The following is an 18,793-nucleotide window of genomic DNA, read 5'->3' as shown; positions in this document are numbered from 1 at the left end:
CCCCAGATCTGCACCCCAAAAACCCCGGATCTGCACCCCAAATTCCCCCAGATCTGCACCCCAAACCCCTCAGATCTACACACCAAAATCCCCAGATCTGCACCCCAAATCCCCCCGGATCTGCACCCCAAAACCCCTGGATCTACACACCAAAACCCCCAGATCTTCACCCCAAAATGCCCAGATCTCACCCCAAAACTCCTAGATCTGCACCTCATCACCCCCAGATCTGCTCCCCCAAATCCCCAGATCTGCACCCCAAAACCCCCGGATCTACATCCCACAATTCCAGATCTACACACTAAAACCCCGAGATCTGCACCCCATTACCCGCAGATCTGCACTCTCTATAACCCCTGAATCTGCACTCCAAAACCCCCAGATCTGCTCCCCCAAATCCCCCTGGATCTGCACACCAAAACCCCCAGATCTGCACCCCAAATCCCCCCGGATCTGCACCCCAAAACTCCCAGATCTGCATCTCATCACCTCCAGATCTGCACCCCATAGCCCCTGGATCTGTACCCCAAAACTGTGGATCTGTACCCCAAAACTCTGGATCTGTGCCCCAAAACTCCCACATCTGCACCCCAAACCCCCCCGGATCTACACCCCCAAATCCCCAGATCTACACCCCAAAACCCCCAGATCTGCACCCCCAAATCCCCAGATTTACACCCCAAAATCCTCAGATCTGCACCCCATAGCCCCAAGATCTGCACCCCAACCCCTCCAGATCTGCACCCTAAACCCTCCTGGATTTACACCCCCAAATCCCCAGATCTGCACCCCAAAACCTGCGGGTTCCCCCCAGCTCCCCGTGCCCCAGACTGGAGGCGTTGGAGATTGAAACCTCCTTGACCTTCCCGTCTCCGGCGAGGATTTAGCACTAAAGCCTCGACTTCTCGCTTCAAAGAGGGTTTTGCAACATCCCTGCATCAATCCCTGGGCAGAGGCTTGGAAAATCAAATAAATAAATAAGAGAAAAGGCGTGTGATCCTGGAAAAGAAGGAATGAAAGAGCCCTGGGGCTGCAGAGTGTGGTGGGATGGGGCTGGGTCCTGGGACAGAGCTGGGCTTTGCAGCCCCAGCCGTGTTTTTTTGGGGTCTGAGCCATCACCCCCTGATCCGTGGAGCAGAATTCTCCTATCCCTGCGCACGCACAAAGTCTCTAAACAAAATAACCTCCTCAAACCCTGCCTGGTGTGTCTGCAGTGAATGACCCCAGTGTTTTACATGTGCTGCTGAGAGATTCTGATGAGTCACGAGCTATTTCTGTAAATAATTAAAAAAAAAAAAGAAAAAAAAAAGAAGGAAATGGACATTCGATATTAAAAAAAATTAATAAATTAATTGGGGCTCTGTGAACATCCAATCTTTGGAAGATGGAAAAATTAAAAACTTCCCCCAAATTTCCCTCCGCTCTGTGTTCCATCCCAGGTTTCTGCACAGGTGGGGATGAGCTGAAGCTTCTGGAGAGGTTGGGCTGGCAGAAGTGGGAGCTGACACCCACCCAGGGCCTGCTCCCACCACTCCCGGCCTTTTCCTTCCCACAATTATCCTTCTCCCCAGGAATGAGTGGCCCAAGTGTTTTGGGGTCCCTTCTTGGCCCCAATCCCAGGGGATGCCCCACAGAGACCCCCCAAGGCACCAGAGGCTCAGGGAAGGCCCAAAAGCAAAAACCCTTTGGACATTTCCCTTCCTGACCTAGATATTGCAATTTCTCAATGCTCATTTAAGAAAAAAATCAAACCCAAAACCCCCTTTAAAAAAAAAAAAGTTCTTCCTTTTAAAAAATGAGGTTCTTCCTCCTTTTTTGGGTTCTTTTGGAAGCTGTGCTGGCTCTGGGTTATCCAAGGCAGTGACTTCCCCCAGTTCTGCTTCAGGGGTGAGGAAAAAATCCCAAATATTTGGGACAAAGCATCAGGGTGGGCAAAAATCCCACCATTCCTGGGCTTTTCCTTCCCATAATTATAATTCTCCCCATTTTTTGAGCCCCCAGAGCAGGGGTGGCCCAGGAATGAGTGGCCCAAGATTTGGGGCAAAATATCCGGATAGGCAAAAATCTGAAAGATTTGGGGCAAAACATCGAGGTGGGCAAAAATCTGAAAGATTTGGGGGAAAACATTGAGGTGGGCAAAAATCCCAAAGATTTGGGGCAAAACATCGGGGTGGGCAAAAATCCCAAAGATTTGGGGAAAGATTTGGGGCAAAGCATCGAGGTGGGCAAAAATCCCAAAGATTTGGGGGAAAGTATTGGGGTGGGCAAAAATCCCATGGATTTAGGGCCCAGCTGGAGAGAAGGGAGGGATCCATGTGGAGCAGGAGAGGGGTGGGTGCCTCCTGCCAGCGTTTTTTTGGGGTGCAGGAAATCGTCCCAGTGTCCCCTCCCATCCACTGGCTGGTTTTGCAATCAAACTGGGAGAGCTTTCATGTCTGTGCCAAGGGAAAAAAAAACCAAAAAAAAAACCCCTAAAAAAAGCAACTAAAAAAAAAAAAAAAGGGATAGAAAAGTTTCTAGTTTAAAAGTTAAAATCTTCAAGTGTTAAATCCATCAGTGCTGGGGGAAAAATGAGAAATTAAAACCCCAGAGATGGGAAAGGGGAGATGGGACCCCAAAAGCCCCAGAGCTGCTGCAGCCCCCAGCTCACCCCAACACTCACCGAGCAGATGAAGCCACTTTTGGCCCCTCTCCTTTCCCGGGCTGACCATTGCTCCTGGCAGGATTTTCTGGAAGGATTTCCTCCCTGGAAAGGGGCTCAGGGATTGGGAAGGAGGTGCCCAGAGAGACGCTGGAGTCGCCATCCCTGGAGGTTTTCAGGTTGGGGCTCACAGACAGATCTCAGAGCTCAATAAATCAGTGAATTCTGTAAAAACTCTCCATTTTTTTTTGTTTTTTTTTGTTGTTTTTTTTTTCCCCACCCCTCTCCAACAACCTTAAGCAAAGCAGGCCAGCAGCAGCACGATAGGTAATTTCTTTTATTGCATTTTATAATGCCGTTGTCCATACAGATTACATGCAGCTAGACCTACTGTACAAGGGTTTACCGTCTGCCCAGGCAGACACACGGAGCTCGAGTACAAAGACACAGCCAGGCGAGTTCCTTGAGGCAGGGCAGGCAGGGGAGGGAGGGAAGGGGTCACTTTTTACACACCCACCCTCCCTCTGCCCCCTCGCAGCTCACCCCACCTCCCCAGCATCACCTCCCCACCCAGCGCCGATAAAACAAAAAAAAAACAGGGAAAAAACCAACCAAACAAAATAAAAAAAAGGTCGTGGCAGGGCTGGATGTCCCCAATCTGTCATGGATCCATCCCCACCCCTCCACCAGCCCCTGGCTCTGGAGTGTCCCGGCCTTCCCCAGCGCTTCCAGGACAAAAACCGAAATCCAGGGGGATGCTGAGGTTGGCCAGGGGTGTAAACAAAGCAAAGAAACCCTTTGGTTTGACGCAGGTTCAGCTGCTGCTCCTCTCCAGCAGCTCCTCCCTCCCAGCGCTGGGGTCTGACCCCCTTCCCCAGGTTTGGGGAAAAGAAATAATTGAGGAATTAATTAAAAAAAAAACAGAAAAACAACAACAACAAAAAAAACCAACATGGAAAAGTAATTCCTTCAGTGGGAGATACCAGAAAAATGCCTTTAAGGCCCAGGGAGGTGTCCACAGTTGCCCCTCACAGAAGTGCCCCAAGGGTGGAGAGAAACAGGAAATAAATCACAAAAATACAGAATAACCACCCCACTCCCTCCCAAAAAAATCAAAACCAAACAAAAAAAAGTACAATTTGTGTTGGTAGGTGGAAAGCCAGAATATTTCTATCTCAATATATACAGACACACAATTCTGCCACGTGTTTGGTCCTTGATCCTCCCTCCCGCAGCGTTTGAGGTAAAACTCGCAGAATTCCGGAAAATTCCAACCCAAAATGAAGCAGAGGGGTGGGAGCCTGCAGAGGTGGCCAGGCTGGCTGGGGGTAAGAGAAAAAATTAAATTTACCCCTGAGTATCAAACTGGAATCGTGGAATTCCCGGGGGGAAAAGGCATCACCTGGAGCCACTGGGCTTTTCCAAACCTGTGCATTGTGTTTCAAGGATATTTAAAAGAAAAAATCCTTTTTTATATTGATATATTTATTTTTATATATATAATATCTAGGGAGTGCTCTTGGGAGCCGGGATGGGGCCAAGGAGCATCGGGAATTCTCGGAGCAGAGGGGAAGGAGTCAGGTCCCTGTGGGTTTGGGGGTGATGGGGGATTTTGGCTGAATCCATGGGGATCTGCAGGATTTTGGGGGTGTTTGTACCTGTGGAAAAGTTTAAAAAAATAATCACACCCCGAGGAGGTGGGAAAAAAAAAAAAAAGGGAGAGGAGGAAAAGGGGAGCAGCTACTGAACCCCCCCAAAATCAGTGAGGGTGATGGAAAAGAGGGATAATAATTTCCAAAATCCCAAAAACCTGCGGAGGGTGAGAGCATCCCAAAGTCTGGAGGGTCCAGCCCTTCCTGCTCCTTCCCAGGAATAAAGCAGCAAAAGGTGATAAAACCCCCATGGCAGCTGTAAACTTGTTCCAAAAATGACTTAAATTAAGGAGTGGGGGAAAAAAGGTGAAAAATAAAAAATAAAAGGGAGGGAAAAAAATGGAAAAAAAAAAAGGAGTAAAGAAAAAGGAAAGGAAAGGGGAAAAGTAGAAAGAAAAATGGAGGAAAAAGGGAAAAATAGGGGGGAAAAGTGGGAAGAAGAAAAAAGAAAATAGGGAAAAAAAAGAAAAAAGGAAAGAAAGAAAAAGAAAAAAGGAAATGGAAAAAGGAAAAAGGAGAGAGGGAGAAAGGGGAATAAAGAAAAATGAAGGCAAAAAGAAAAAAGGGAAATCAGGGGAATAAAGAAAAAATAGACAAGGAAGAGAGGAAAAAGGGGGAATAAGGAGAATAAGGAAAAAGGAAGAAAAAAGGAGAAGAGGAAAAGGGGGAAAACATGGAAAAGGGAGAGAAAAAGAAAATAAAAAAGGGGGAAAACCAGGAAAAAAAATATAAAAAGAGGAAATAATAAAGTAGATGGGGAAAATCCACGGTGCTCGCAGCTCCTTGGGAAGGATGGGGGGGGGGACTGGGATTGATGGGGATGGACTGGGAATTACAGGGATGGACTGGGAACGACTGGGATGGACTGGGAATGACAGGGATGGACTGGGATGGACGGGGATGGACTGGGAACGACAGGGATGGACTGGGATGGACGGGGATGGACTGGGAATGACAGGGATGGACTGGGATGGACGGGGATGGACTGGGAATGACAGGGATGTGGCAGAAAAAGGTGCCCCCCAGCCCGGGCAGGGTCTTTGGTGCCCGGCAGAGGCCGGGAAGGGGCTGGGCACGGGGAATGAGGCGGGAATGAGCCAGGGATGCTCCGGGAATGAGACAGGAATGAGCTGGGAATGAGACTGGAATGAGGCAGGAATGAGCCGGGGATGCTCCGGGAATGAGGCAGGAATGCTCCAGGAATGCGCCTGGAATGAGCTGGGAATGAGGCAGGAATGAGCCGGGAATATGCCGAGAATGCGCCTGGAATGAGCCGGGAATGAGCCGGGGATGCTCCAGGAATGAGCCGAGAATGAGGCAGGAATGCTCCAGGAATGCACCTGGAATGAGCTGGGAAATGGGCTGGGAATGAGCCGGGAATGAGCCGGAAAGGAGGCAGGAATAAACCGGGAATGAGCCGGGAAGGAGGCAGGAATAAGCCGGGAACGCTCCGGGAACGCTCCGGGAACGCTCCGGAGGGAAGCGCGGTCCTGGCTCGGCACCGGCAGCCGCGGGTGACACCTAGAGGGGTGACCGGGGGAGCGGGGAAATCCCGGGATAGGCACGGGCAGCGCCCCACCGAGCCGGGACACACCCGGGGACACCCCCGGGACACCCCCGGGGACACCCCCGGGACACCCCCGGGGACACAGGGGTGGCACAGGGGGGCACAGGGACCGCCCCAGGCCCCGCAGCCAGCCGGGCACGGAGGATGCGCTGGGCAAGGAGAAGGATGAGAGGAGCCCAGGCTCACCCCACAGCGCCGGGAACTCCTCGGGGGGGTCACAGAGGTGACACACGGGGATGGGTGACACCTTCCCCTGACCCACGGCTCTGGGTGTGGCACTTCCAGCCCAAAACGCGGCTCCCGGGATGCCAGCGGCGACACAACCCCCCGGGAATGTCACATCCCGGGATAACGGGGACGGAGAGGGGCAGAGGAGACCTCGGGGTCGCTTCGGAGGGCCCAGAGGTGGCTTTAAAAACCAGAGCAGCTCCAGGTCCAGGACAGCAAATCCCTCGTGGCCCTGCTGGGTGCCAGCACAGCCAGAGCCAGCCCGGCTGTGCCAGGGAAGGGGATGGTGCCAGGGAAGGGGATGGTGCCAGGGAAGGGATGCTCCTGAGGGAAGGGGATGCTCCTGAGGGAAGGTGATGCTCCCCAAAGCCACCACGGGAACACTGGCAATGCCACGCTGCCTCCCAGGAGGAGCCTGGCACTGGGTACCCACATCAGCACCCCAGAAAGAAAGAGCAGGGAGAGGAGGGGTGTTTGGTTGCGTTGTTCACATTATTATTAATTTTTTTGTGGTTTCTTTTTTTTTTTTTTTTTTTTTTTGGCATGAATACCATCTGTTCACCTGAACTACGGACCTTCTGTCTCTAGAAATCTTTTGGTATCTTCCCATCTGGACGCAAACAAAAGGATGAGGAAAAGAAAAGATGAAAAGCAGAATTTCCTCCCCCCACACCCCCCACCAGCAGCAGGCTCAGCACAGGGGCCATGGCCAGATTTGGCCACCACAGGGATCCTCCAGGGCCAGCTCTGATGACCCCCATGTCCTCTGCAGGTGCTCAGCCATGGGGATCTTGCCCCTTTGCTCCACCGAGCCCCTGGCCCAGCTTTGGGGGTGGAATGGGAGGCACAGGGAGCTTTTCCCTGAAGTGAAATGGAAGCAGTGGCCATCCCTGCTGGCTGGGAGGTGGCACCGCTGCGGCCCATGTCCAGCAGGAAGGAGGGAGCTGTGTCCTGGCTGGGGGTGGTCAGCACTGCTGGGGTGGTCAGTGCTGCTGGGGGTGGTCAGTGCTGCTGGGGTGGTCAGTGCTGATGGTCAGTGCTGCTGGGGTGGTCAGCACTGCTGGGGATGGTCAGTGCTGCTGGGGATGGTCAGCACTGATGGTCAGCACTGCTGGGGTAGTCAGCACTGCTGGTCAGAACTGCTGGGGATGGTCAGTGCTGCTGGGGTGGTCAGCACAGATGGTCAGCACTGCTGGGGATGGTCAGTGCTGATGGTCAGCACTGCTGGGGGTGATCAGCACTGCTGGGGTGGTCAGCACTGATGGTCAGCACTGCTGGGGGTGGTCAGTGCTGCTGGGGGTGGTCAGTACTGATGGTCAGCACTGCTGGGGTGGTCAGCACCGCTGGGGCCAGCAGCCCCCCAGCAGCTGGGGCTCAGGGAGGGTGGGCAATCTGGGAGGCCGCTCTGCTTGCCAGGCAGAGGTGACAAGAGGACACTGTCCCACCACCGCGCTGGTCCGTGTCCATCCCGGCTCCGTGGCAAACCCCACATCCGGCAGAGGGTTCAGCCCCGTTTCTGCTGTTTCTTCCCCCAAAGCTGGGTGGAGGCAGCACGTGGGCAGGGTCCACGATCCCTCCGTAGTGCAAAACCCAGCGGGGGACACGGAGGTGACGTCCTGCCATCGCTCCCCGGGGCGCGGGCACCACGGGGGAAGAGGGGACGGAGGAGGGACCATTTCGGACAGCAACAACCAACCTACCATCCTCGTCCACCAGTCACTAACCAAGGGAGGAAGGCAGGAAAAGTCCAGCTCTTGGGGTTTTGCTTCTCGTGTCATGGTGGGGCCAGTCCGTCCCCGGGCAGTGGCGGCGTGAGGGACACGCCAGCAGCAACAGGTCAGTGGCGTTGTCATCGTCGTCGTCCCAAGGAAAACCTTTTTGCTTTGTGGAAGTGCCTTGAAAGAACCAGGGTAACGCCAAGGTCACCTTGGGGAGGTGGGAGCGTGGCTTGGTCTCCGTCCAGGAGGGTGGGAAGGGTTTGCCCCTTGGTGGGGGAGGAGGAAGGAGTCCTTAGGACAAGTCTTCCACCGGCAGCTCCTCCTCCAGGTCCCTGTCGTCGGGGATCGTCACATTCTGGTTGGTGGCGGCCATCAGCGACACGGGTCTGCTGTCGTCCTCCGCCTCGGCCGGCTCCTCCTTCACGTGCACGGGGTGGCTGCGGGGAACGGGAGCCCTCAGCCTCGGGGAGTGGGTCCCACCACCCAAAACCCCTCCAAGTTTCTGCTCCAGGAGCCCCCTCGCCCTGGGGATGGGACCCAAAACTCTCCTTGCCTGGAACAGGAGCCCACAAGCAGCTCCTGGTGGCTGTGGGAAGGGGAGCCTTCAGCCTCGGGTTGTGGGTGCTACCACCCAAAACTCCCCAAAGTTTTTGGTCCAGAGCCCCCCTCACCCTGGGAACAGGAGCCAAAACCACCCTTGCTCTGAGAGCACAAGCAGCTCCTGGTGGCTGTGGGGAGAGGGAGCCTTCAGCCTCGGGGAGCTGATCCCATCACCCAAAACTCCCTGAATTATTTGGTCCAGAGCCCCCTTGCCTTGGGGACAGGAGCCAAAACCCTCTTTTGCCCTGAGAGTGGGAGCCCACAAGCAGCTCTGGGTCACTGTGGGGAGGGGGAGCCTTCAGCCTCGGGTAGTGGGTGCTACCACCCAAAACTCCCCGAAGATTTTGATCCAGAGCCCCCCTCACCCTGGGAACAGGAGCCAACACCCAAAACTCCTTGAAATTCCTGCTCCAGAACCCCTCTCACCCTTGGGACAGGAACCCAAACTCCTCACCCTTGGGACAGGAACCCAAACTCCTCACCCTTGGGACAGGAACCCAACCCCCCTCACCCTTGGGACAGGAACCCAACCCCCCTCACCCTGTTGATGGGAACCCAACCCCCCTCACCCTGGGGATGGAACCCAAACCCCCTCACCCTTGGGACAGGAACCCAACCACCCTCACCCTGTTGATGGGAACCCAAACCCCCTCACCCTGGGGACAGGAACTCAAACCCCCTCACCCTGGTGATGGGAACCCAAACCCCTCACCCTGGGGACAGGAACCCAAACCCCCTCACCCTGGGGATGGGAACCCAAACCCCTCACCCTGGTGATGGGAACCCAAACCCCTCACCCTGGGAATGGAACCCAAACCCCTCACCCTGGTGATGTGAACCCAAACCCCCTCACCCTGGGGACAGGAACCCAAACCCCCTCACCCTGGGGATGGGAACCCAAACCCCTCACCCTGGGGATGGAACCCAAACCCCAAACCCATGTGCCAGCCCCGCTCAGCACCCCGGCAGGGCCAGGCTGACCTGTACTGCTGCGGGGACAGGCGGGGGCTGTTGCTGCCATTGCTGTTGACCTGCTCCACGGTGCTGCTGACGTCGTCGTGGCCCACGTGCAGCATGGCGCTGGCCGAGCTGGTGTTGATCATGGTGGGGCTGCTGAGCAGGGGGAAGCTGCTCTCCGCCAGCGCAGCCTGCGACAGGGAGCACGGGTTGGCACGGAATTTGGGTCAGAAGGTCCTTAAATCCCGTCTCATCCCACCCTCCCCGTCGTGGGCAGGGACACTGTGGGTCTTAGATTCAGTCAAAGAAAGAAACTGAGAATTTTTAGCCAGGCAGAAGCCTGAGAAAGAGCTGAAGAGGAATGTAAATAATTCTTTATGTCTCTTGTTTTTCACATTATTTATAGTTAAATTTTATCACTATGCATCAAACACTTTGCACTAATGGTGTAAGTTATTTTCACTTCAGGACCAATAGAGCTGGTTCTCACAAAGCTCTGTATAAAAGAGCGGTGTATTTTGAATAAACCAAGATTTTTACTCTCAACAGCCTTCTGATCAAAGTCTCTTCATTCCGGTCCTGCCTCAACAGTGACAGGACACCTTCCACCATCCCAGGTTGTTCCAAGCCCTGTCCAGCCTGGCCTTGGACGCTCCCAGGGACGGAGCAGCCAAGCAGATCCCAACAAATTCTTTGGAATTTCATGCCATTATGGCTGTCCTCTCGTTGTATTCTAAATATTTCAGTATTTAGTTGTCAGTATTAAGGCCGGTTCCTGCAGCCACAGCTGCTCTGGGAACCTGTGCCCCACCCTCACAGGGAATGATGTCCATATATCAAACCTAAATTTCCTCTCGTTCAGGCTGAACCCATCCCCCTTGTCCCTCATTTCCTGAGGAGAAGCAAGACCCCAGTGGAGATCAGGACTGTGGAGGGCTGAGTGTCCCCATGTCCCTGTCAGGACCAGGGCTGGGTCCTTACCTGGTAACTTGCATTAAGTGCTCCGTAACCGAGTCCTGAAATCATATTTTTGACTAAGGTGGGACTCCTGCAGGAAGAGAGAAAGCAGAGGGATGCAGGGCTGAGCATCCCTGGGGACCGGGGTGGTGGTGGCAGCTCTGGGGCCGTGTCCCACGGGGGAGGAGCACCCACCCTGTCATCTTTGGTGGCCTTCGCTTTTGGTACTCGTGCTCGTCCACGGTCCACACGGCGCCCTTGACGTTCTCCACGCGCACGAAGCACTTGTGCAGGCTCAGGTTGTGGCGGACGGCGTTCTGCGGGCACGCGGCTCTGGGTCAGTGCCAGACCCTCATCTTCCTCACCGCCCTCCTCCCTCCCCAGCCCCACAGCTCCTGGGGGTGTCCTGCCACCCAAATTCTCCCCACAGCCCCTGGGTGCTGCCTGCACTGGCACTGAGTGCTCACGACCCCAAACTGCACGTGGGGCACGACCCTGCCTGATGCTGAGGAAGGTGGGGACGGGGTGGGACGAGGGACAGCAGCTCCACCAGCTCTGGTGATGCTCAGCAAAGCCAGCTCCTCTTTCCCTTCCTTTTCCTTTCCCCCCACCCACCCCTCCTCTCCTGTTTTGGTCCTTTCCCTCCCTTTCTTCTTTACATCGACCATCTTTACATTTCTAAATGTAAAATAAAGAGACACACACGTAGGCAGACAGCGCAGCCCCGAGAGATACCAGCTCCCTTTTCCCCTTCCAACTCCCTGCCATTTGCTACTGCCCCTATTTCATTACCAATTTTAATTTGCCTCTAATTAAATCCTGTGTATTTTTCCGACTCACTTGCTAATCCATGAGGGAGGCAGGAGGCTGGAGTGGAATCTCTCCGAGCTATAATTACAAAGGGCCTAATCACGCCGGGGCTCTGCCTTTGAATAAATTTCCTTGCATTAGGGTTCTCAGATTCTCTGCCTTGCAAATGAGAATGACCCCAATTTCAGGAAGTTGGCCTCGGAGGGTTTTTTTTTCTCTCCTTTTTTTTTTTTTATTTTGAGTCCTGATTCGTGATGAGAGACTAATTCGTTACGCTAAAACATTAACAGCAATTTAAAAGGTCGAACGGGGGCTGTATAAACAAAGGAGCCTGGCCAGCACAACAAGGCAAAAGGAGACACAAGGACTGAGCCCCCCCCGTGCCTTCGAGGGCCAGAGCGGCCAGAACTCGGCAAACGGCACCAGCATCGGCCCTTCGGCTGGAATTTGAGGAGAAAAACAAAGCTGGGCTCTTCCCTTGTCATCCGTTAGTCCATCCACCCATTCCTCCATCCATCGTTCCATCCATCCATCCATCCATCCATGAATCCATCCCTCCATGAATCCATTCATCCTATAATCCATTCCTACATCCATGAATCCATCCATGAATCCATCCCTCCATGGTTCCATCCATCCATGAATCCATCCCTCCATCCGTGATTCCATCCATGGTTCCATCCCTCCATGGTTCCATCCATCCATCCATTATTCCATCCACCTATTTCTCCATCCCTGCATCCATCCATCGTTCCTTCCATCCATCCATCCCTCCATGAATCCATTCATCCATTCATCCTATAATTCATCCCTCCATCCATGATTCCATCCATGGTTCCATCCCTCCATGATTCCATCCATCCATCCATGATTCCACCCATGGTTCCATCCATCCATCCATGAATCCATCCACCTGTGTCTCCATCCATCCATCCATCCATCCATCCCTCATCCATCCATCATCCATCCATCCATCTATCATCCATCATCCATCCATCATCCATCCATCCATCCATCCATCCTCAATTCCATCCATCCATCCATCCTCCCTCCCTCCCTCCATCCCGCTGTGCCAGGTGACACACATGTACCAGGTGACACACATGAACCAGGTGTCACACATGTACCAGGTGACACACATGTACCAGGTGACACACAGGTGCCAGGTGACACATCCTTTTGTCCCAAAACAGCCCTGGCTGTGCCCAGGAGCGCGGCAAAGCCACCACCTGCCCTGCCCACAATGTCCCTTTTTGCCCCGTGACATCCCTGCTTGGAGTCAGCGGAGGGGATGGGCCTGGAAAGGCTCAGGTGGGGATAAAATTAAAATTTAAAATAGAATAGAATAGAATAGAATAAAATAGAATAGAATAAAATAAAATAAAATAAAATAAAATAGAATAAAATAAAATAAAATAAAATAAAATAAAATAAAATAAAATAAAATAAAATAAAATAAAATAAAATAAAATAAAATAAAATAATAAAATAAAAATTAAGGAAATAAAATAAAATAAAAAATAAATATAAAATAAAGTATAAAATAAAAAATAAAATAAAATAAAATAAAATAAAATAATAAATAAAATATAAAATAAAAAAATAGAAAAAGAAAATAAAACAAAACAAAATAAAATAAAAAATAAGAAAAAAATAAAATAAAGTATAAAATAAAAAATATAATTAAATAAATAAATAAAATATAAAATAAAAGTAAAATATAAAAAATTTTTAAAAATAAAATAAAATAAAATAAAACAAAAATAAAATAAAAACAAAACAAAATAAAATAAAACCAAAATAAAATAAAATAAAATAAAATAAAATAAAGTAAAATAAAGTAAAATAAAATAAAATAAAATAAAATAAAATAAAATAAAATAAAATAAAATAAAATAAAATAAAATAAAATAAAATAAAATAAAATAAAATAAAATAAAATAAAATAAAATAAACCCTGGCAGCGGGCAGGATGTGACCCTGCATCCCTGGAGCCTGGCATGCCCCATCCCTGTGCTGCTCCCAGGTCCCAGAGGAGGTGCCAGGCCAGCCCCTGGTTTGGGGACAGAGGGGACGTGTCCCCTGCCTCAGCCCGAGGTGGCTTTTGTGTTTCCAGGCAGTGTTTGCTCAGAGCCAGGCCCAGCTGCTCTGTTTGCTCCTCATCTCTCTCCTCTAATGATGTTTGCTCTGCACCCTCCACCCTCTCCCCGCTGGGTCTCCCCGTGCCTTCCCCACCTTGGTCCCATCCCAGGGGGAAGCTACAGGAAATGAGGGAAAAACCCCAGAAAAGCGGTTTTGAAGGAGAGGAAATATGTTATTTTTTCCTGTGTCTCCCTCTCCTTCAGAAGAAGCCTGGCCTTGGGCACTGCAAGTTGGGAAGGGAATTAACCTCCCCCTACCAGCTCTCTTTAATCCCCTGCCATCCCTTTTTGGTGGTAGAAGAGGAAAAAATAAAGAATAAAAAAAGGGAAGCAGAAAACTGAGGGATGCCCTTCTCCAGCTCTGCCCTTGCTAACACGAGGTATGTGGAAACTGCAGAAAAAACCCCAAAATATTTACTCCTTACAGCATTAATAAGGCAGGAAAAAGGCATTTTTACCTGCCATTACCTCAATGCAGAGGGGGAAACTGAGGCCTCGGGAGCAGTGATGGCCACAGAGGGCTCTGCTCCATTCCAGGGGTTTGCCAAAATCCCTGATATCCACCCCAAATCCTCCCATGGAAGCAAAGCCTGGATCTGCAGCAGCGACACACGGGGGCCCTGAGCTCCTGGAGAATGGATTCCTCCTCCTCAAGCCTCTCCAAAAGCTCCATCTCACTCGCACCTTGCTGATTTTAATTATTTTTATTTAAACTAGCAGCTTTCCCTCTGCCACTCCACTCCTTGCTGCCCTGAGCAGGAGGGGGCTGAGCTGCCCCTCAGTAAATACGTGCAGCGGGAAACAATAAATAAATAAATCTTCCCTGGCTGAGGCAAGAAGTGAAATCACAGAATCACAGAACTGCTCCTTCCACACCCCCCTGCTCCTCTGAGACGGCTTTTCCCAGCTCTGATTTCTAAAATACAAAGAGGGAGCAGCCCCAGCACTCGTGTGCTGCCCCAAAATTCACTCCAGCGGCTCAGGCTGGTGACAAAACCTCCTCAGTGACAAAAACTTTGGTCTGTGAGAGGGGTGGGGGGCTGCAGAGGGGTTTCCCTGCCGATGGTCCCCTCTCCTCCCTCCCTGTCACCTGCCCCCAGGTTGTCATTAACCTTATTTGTTATTTCCAGTCTCTCACTCCTGCCTCTGGCCTTGCTCTCCACAGAAAATCCCTGGATTTTACCCCACTGCAGGGGGTGATGCATCCCCACAGCCCAGCCAGGTGTTTTGGGGGGCAAAAAAAGTGGGATTTGGTCCTAAAATTGCTTCCTGCACCGTTTTAGAGGTGGGCAATGAACTGGTCCTTTGGCACAGGAGCATCTCCTGCAGCAGCCAGGCCTGGGGGGCTGCGGTGAGCATGGGGGGGATGTGGGGGAGATGTGGGGGGAATGGGGTGAGGTGTGGGGGAATGGGGTGAGAATGGGGAAATGGGGTGAAACATGGGGGAAATGGGGTGAGAATGGAGGGAATGGGGTGAGCATGGGGGGGATGTGGGGGAAGACATGGGGGGAATGGGGTGAGACATGGGGGGAATGGAGTGAGAATGGAGGGAATGGGGTGAGAATGGGGAAATGGGGTGAGACATGGAGGGAATGGGGTGAAACATGGGGGAAATGGGATGAGGTGTGGGGGAATGGGGTGAGAATGGGGAAATGGGGTGAAACATGGGGGAGACATGGGGGGGAATGGGGTGAACCTGAGCCTGGGGTAAATGGGGCGAGACGTGGTGGGAATGGGGTGAGAATGGGGGAAATGGGGTGAGCATGGGGGGAGACGTAGGGTGAGACATGGGGGAGACATGGGGGAAATGGGGTAAAACATGGGGTGAATGGGGTGAGACATGGGGGGAATGGGGTGAGATGTGGGGTGAGACATGGGGGGAATGGGGTGAACCTGAGCCTGGGGGAAATGGGGTGAGACATGGGGGGAATGGGGTGAGCCTGGGGGAAATGGGGTGAGACATGGGGGGAATGGGGTGAGACACAGGGGCAAAGGGGTGAGCCCAGAGGGAATGGGGTGAAGCTGGGGAAATGGGGTGAGCCTGGGGAAATGGGGAGAGCCCAGGGTGGCAGGCAGGGCTGCCTCACCTTCCAGGTGGCCGTGTTCCTCCGGAAGTAGGCGAACATCCGCGTGAACCAGTTGTAGATTTCATTCAACGTTAGCTGCCTGTCGGGGGTCTCCAGGATGGCCTGGGCAGCCGGAGAAGGGACAAGGCTGTCACTTGTAGGGTTTGACACCCATCCCAAGGGGCAGAGATGGGGTTCAGCAGGTGGGGGGGGTTGTTTGGGGTGCACAGCCGGACCCCAAAGCGGCTCTCACCTGCCGGATGAGCGAGGCGTACGTGAAGGGCGGCCGGACGTCGGCGTTTTTGTAAAACTCGTGATTCTGTGCAAGCTCTGCGGGGGGACAAGGAACGGGGAGCGGGGGGCTGGAGCGAAGGGACCCACTGAGCCCCCCGGGAGGGTGCAGACCCCCAGCCCGGAGCCCACCTGAAGAGATGGGGGTGCAGAACTTCTCCGAGCTCCTCCTGCGGATGGGCCCCACGTTGTGTAAGGTGGAAGAGCTGATGACGGAGGGGCCCTGCCGCAGGGGCGTGATGGGCGCCGTGGCCGAGGTGGGGGGGTGAGGTAAACCGTCGGGAAACGTGTCCGAAGTGCTCTTGGAGAGGGTGGCACTGGAGACCAGGTTCAGCTGCACGGACAGGCAGGGAGGGACGGGGTTGGGAAGGCTGGGAGAGCCCTGGGAATACCGGGAATACCGGCGGAGCTGGAGGAGGGGATGGCAGGGGGGCACTGGATGGGCTTGGGAAGGGTGGGAGGCAGCCAGGGGTGGGGATGGGCCCGTGGGGTGGGGATGAATCCATGGAATAAGGGATGGACCCATGGGATGGGGATGGAACCATGGGATGGGAATTAACCAATGGGATAGGGATCAATCTGTGGGACGGGAATTAACCCATGGGAGGGGGGTGAATTTGTGGGATGGGGATGAATCCATGGGATGGGGATGGACCCATGGGATAGGGATGGACCCATGGGATAGGGATGGACCCATGGAATAAGGGATGGACCCATGGGATGGGGATGAATCCATGGGATGGGGATGAATCCATGGGATGGGGATGGACCCATGGGATGGGGATGGACCCATGGCATGGGGATGGACCCATGGGATGGGGATGGACCCATGGCATGGGGATGGACCCATGGGATGGGGATGAATCCATGGGATGTGGATGGACTCATGGCATGGGGATGGACCCATGGCATGGGGATGAATCCATGGGATTGGGGATGAATCCATGGAATAAGGGATGAACCCATGGGATGGGGGTAAATTTGTGGGATGGGGATGAATTTGTGGGATGGGACAAACCAGTGGAATGGGGACGACTCCCTGGGATGGAAATTAACCCACGGGATGGGAATTAACCCATAGGATGGGAATTAACCCATGGGATGGGGATGAACCCATGGGATGGGGATGAACCCATGGGATGGGGATGACCCTGCCGGATGACCCCGTGGGATGGGAATTAAGCCATGGAATGGGGATGAATCCATGGGATGAAGCCATGGGATGGGGACGCACCCACTCCATGTCAGAGCTGAAGGAGCAGCTGCATTTGCCAGAGGGTGCCAGGGCACACCCATCCCACAGAGCCCACCCAGGCGACCATGCACAGGGCAGGGAGGGACAGCAGCCACCAGTGAGGGCACGAAGAGGGCAGGAAGGGACTCACGCTTACAGGCTGGCTGAAAGGCTTTGGCTCTGAAGGTCTCATGTGAAGATGGGCCATCATTGCTTGGAGACGCTCGCTCTCCTTGGCCAGCTGGGGGAGGCAGGAGGCAGGACAGGGATGGTCACACAGCGCTAAAGTCACCACGGAGGCGCCCACGGCCTGGAGGAGCTGCCACCAGCCCCCAGACCTGATCTGGCACAGGCAGCGACTCCCAGGGTGTCCCTCCAAGTGCCACCTCCTGCCTGATGCTGGCTCCTGTGCCCTGCGGGGGCTGCTGCACCCATCATGGAGGGCACGGGGGCTGCTCCAGCTCCATGTGTGCACTGGGGGAAAGATCCACAGAGCCCCTCCCAGAACCCCCAGGCTGCCACCCACAACAGCGCTGGGTGTTCTTGTCACCGTGGGCAGCGCCTGCTGTCCCTGTCCTGTCCCCTCTGCCCTCCTGCTGTCTGTCCATGTGTCCATCCATCCCCCCAGCTCCCACACCGCTGTAATTGCTCCCGCAGTGAGCACCGGGCTGAAATATTCACTGTGGCACCGGGAGAGATGTTGAGCCCGGCGGAGCCGATGGGATCTGACACCCCACTGCCATCCCGTCACCTCCCCTTTCCAACGGGACCCCTGAAGCTCGGGGAGTCCCTGGCAGGGCTGGGCGAGGAAGGGGTTAAAAGCGGGAGGCAGAGCGGAGTTTGCAGCAAGTTTGGAGCAGCTCGGCTGCTTTTCTGCTGCGTGGTGCTCATTAGAGCTGACAGCTCTCCGCTCCTGATGCAGCGGGCACAGCGGGAGCTCCGCGCTCCAAACTTTCTAATTGGTGGCTCCGTGGCAGGTTCCTCTCTGCACACACACACACAGCTCCGCTCTCGCCCTTCAGATTGTTTTATTCTTTCTTTATTATTATTATTTTTTCCCTCCTCCCCTTTTCCTTTCCCTCCCCTCTTTAAGCCTCAGTAATCGCATTCAAGCTCTGGCTCTGCTGAGGGGATGGATGGAACTGGTGGCCCGGGTTGGGTGTCCCCCCCATCCCACAGCCCCTGTGAGGCCCCTAATTCTGGGTGGGTGGGGGTCCCAAGGGTGCTGCACTTCTCATCCTGCTGGGCCAGTGGTGTGATACGGAGCCACAGGCACACACCACCACGCTGAGCCCCTGCCAGCCCCACCGTGGGGTCACCCCATTTCCCCACCCCATTTCCCAGCCCCCCATTTCCTCCCCCCTCCCTTCTCCATTAACCAAATTATGCAGAGCACATTAGGGGCTTGGGGAGGCAGGGAAAAGAACTATTTAAAGCACTGCCTTGCCAAAAATAGAGCCCCAAAGTTGGGCTCCAAAGACCACGCTCAGCCACCGAAATAAGCGGCCTGGTTTTCAAGCAGGCTCCCAGGGAGGTGGCACAGCCCATGCAGGGACAAACCCTCCTGCCTCCCACACCTCCAGCATCTCCTTGTACCCACAGGGACACTTTGGGGTCAGAGGGGAGCTGGTTTGAGGGTTTGATTTCTTCCTGTTTGGGAAGGGGGTTTAAAACGAGTCCCCAGGTGGGTGGTTACAGTCCCCAACCCTGTCACCCTCTCCTGAGGGGAGCAGCCGAAGCTCATGGTGACAAAGAGGTGGCTTTTTGTCCCTGTGTCCACGGGGGCTGGGGTGGGACACCCACCTGTATCTCCAGCTGCTGTACCACTTGCATCTGGACTCGACACTGGGCCGTGCTTCGGTCATCAAGTGCATGTTCTGTGTTGAGGTGTCTGGGGAGGAGAACACGGAGCTTTGCTTAGGCCTGGGCAT

General features: G+C 53.6%; 1 protein-coding gene across 6 annotated transcripts in view; it reads right to left on the bottom strand.

The window, feature by feature from the left end:
* Window positions 1–2,960: 2,960 nt before the first annotated feature.
* FOXP4 (forkhead box P4) overlaps window positions 2,961–18,793 on the bottom strand; it is a 61,965-nt gene continuing 46,132 nt past the window's right edge. For 4 of the 6 annotated variants that reach the window (XM_072918658.1, XM_030291730.4, XM_072918656.1 and 1 more), the window contains exons 9-17: window positions 18,666–18,753; window positions 17,014–17,103; window positions 15,761–15,962; window positions 15,591–15,667; window positions 15,359–15,460; window positions 10,516–10,637; window positions 10,345–10,411; window positions 9,388–9,554; window positions 2,961–8,243 (exon numbers count right to left, since the gene is read on the bottom strand). In XM_072918658.1, the coding sequence (XP_072774759.1) occupies window positions 8,099–8,243; window positions 9,388–9,554; window positions 10,345–10,411; window positions 10,516–10,637; window positions 15,359–15,460; window positions 15,591–15,667; window positions 15,761–15,962; window positions 17,014–17,103; window positions 18,666–18,753 (1,060 nt within the window). In that variant the 3' untranslated portion in view covers window positions 2,961–8,098. 6 annotated transcript variants of the gene reach the window in all.

Source organism: Taeniopygia guttata, chromosome 26, assembly GCF_048771995.1.
Source record: "Taeniopygia guttata chromosome 26, bTaeGut7.mat, whole genome shotgun sequence".
In the NCBI taxonomy this organism is placed as follows: Eukaryota; Metazoa; Chordata; class Aves; order Passeriformes; family Estrildidae; genus Taeniopygia; species Taeniopygia guttata.
This window is presented reverse-complemented; position numbering and strand designations above follow the sequence as displayed.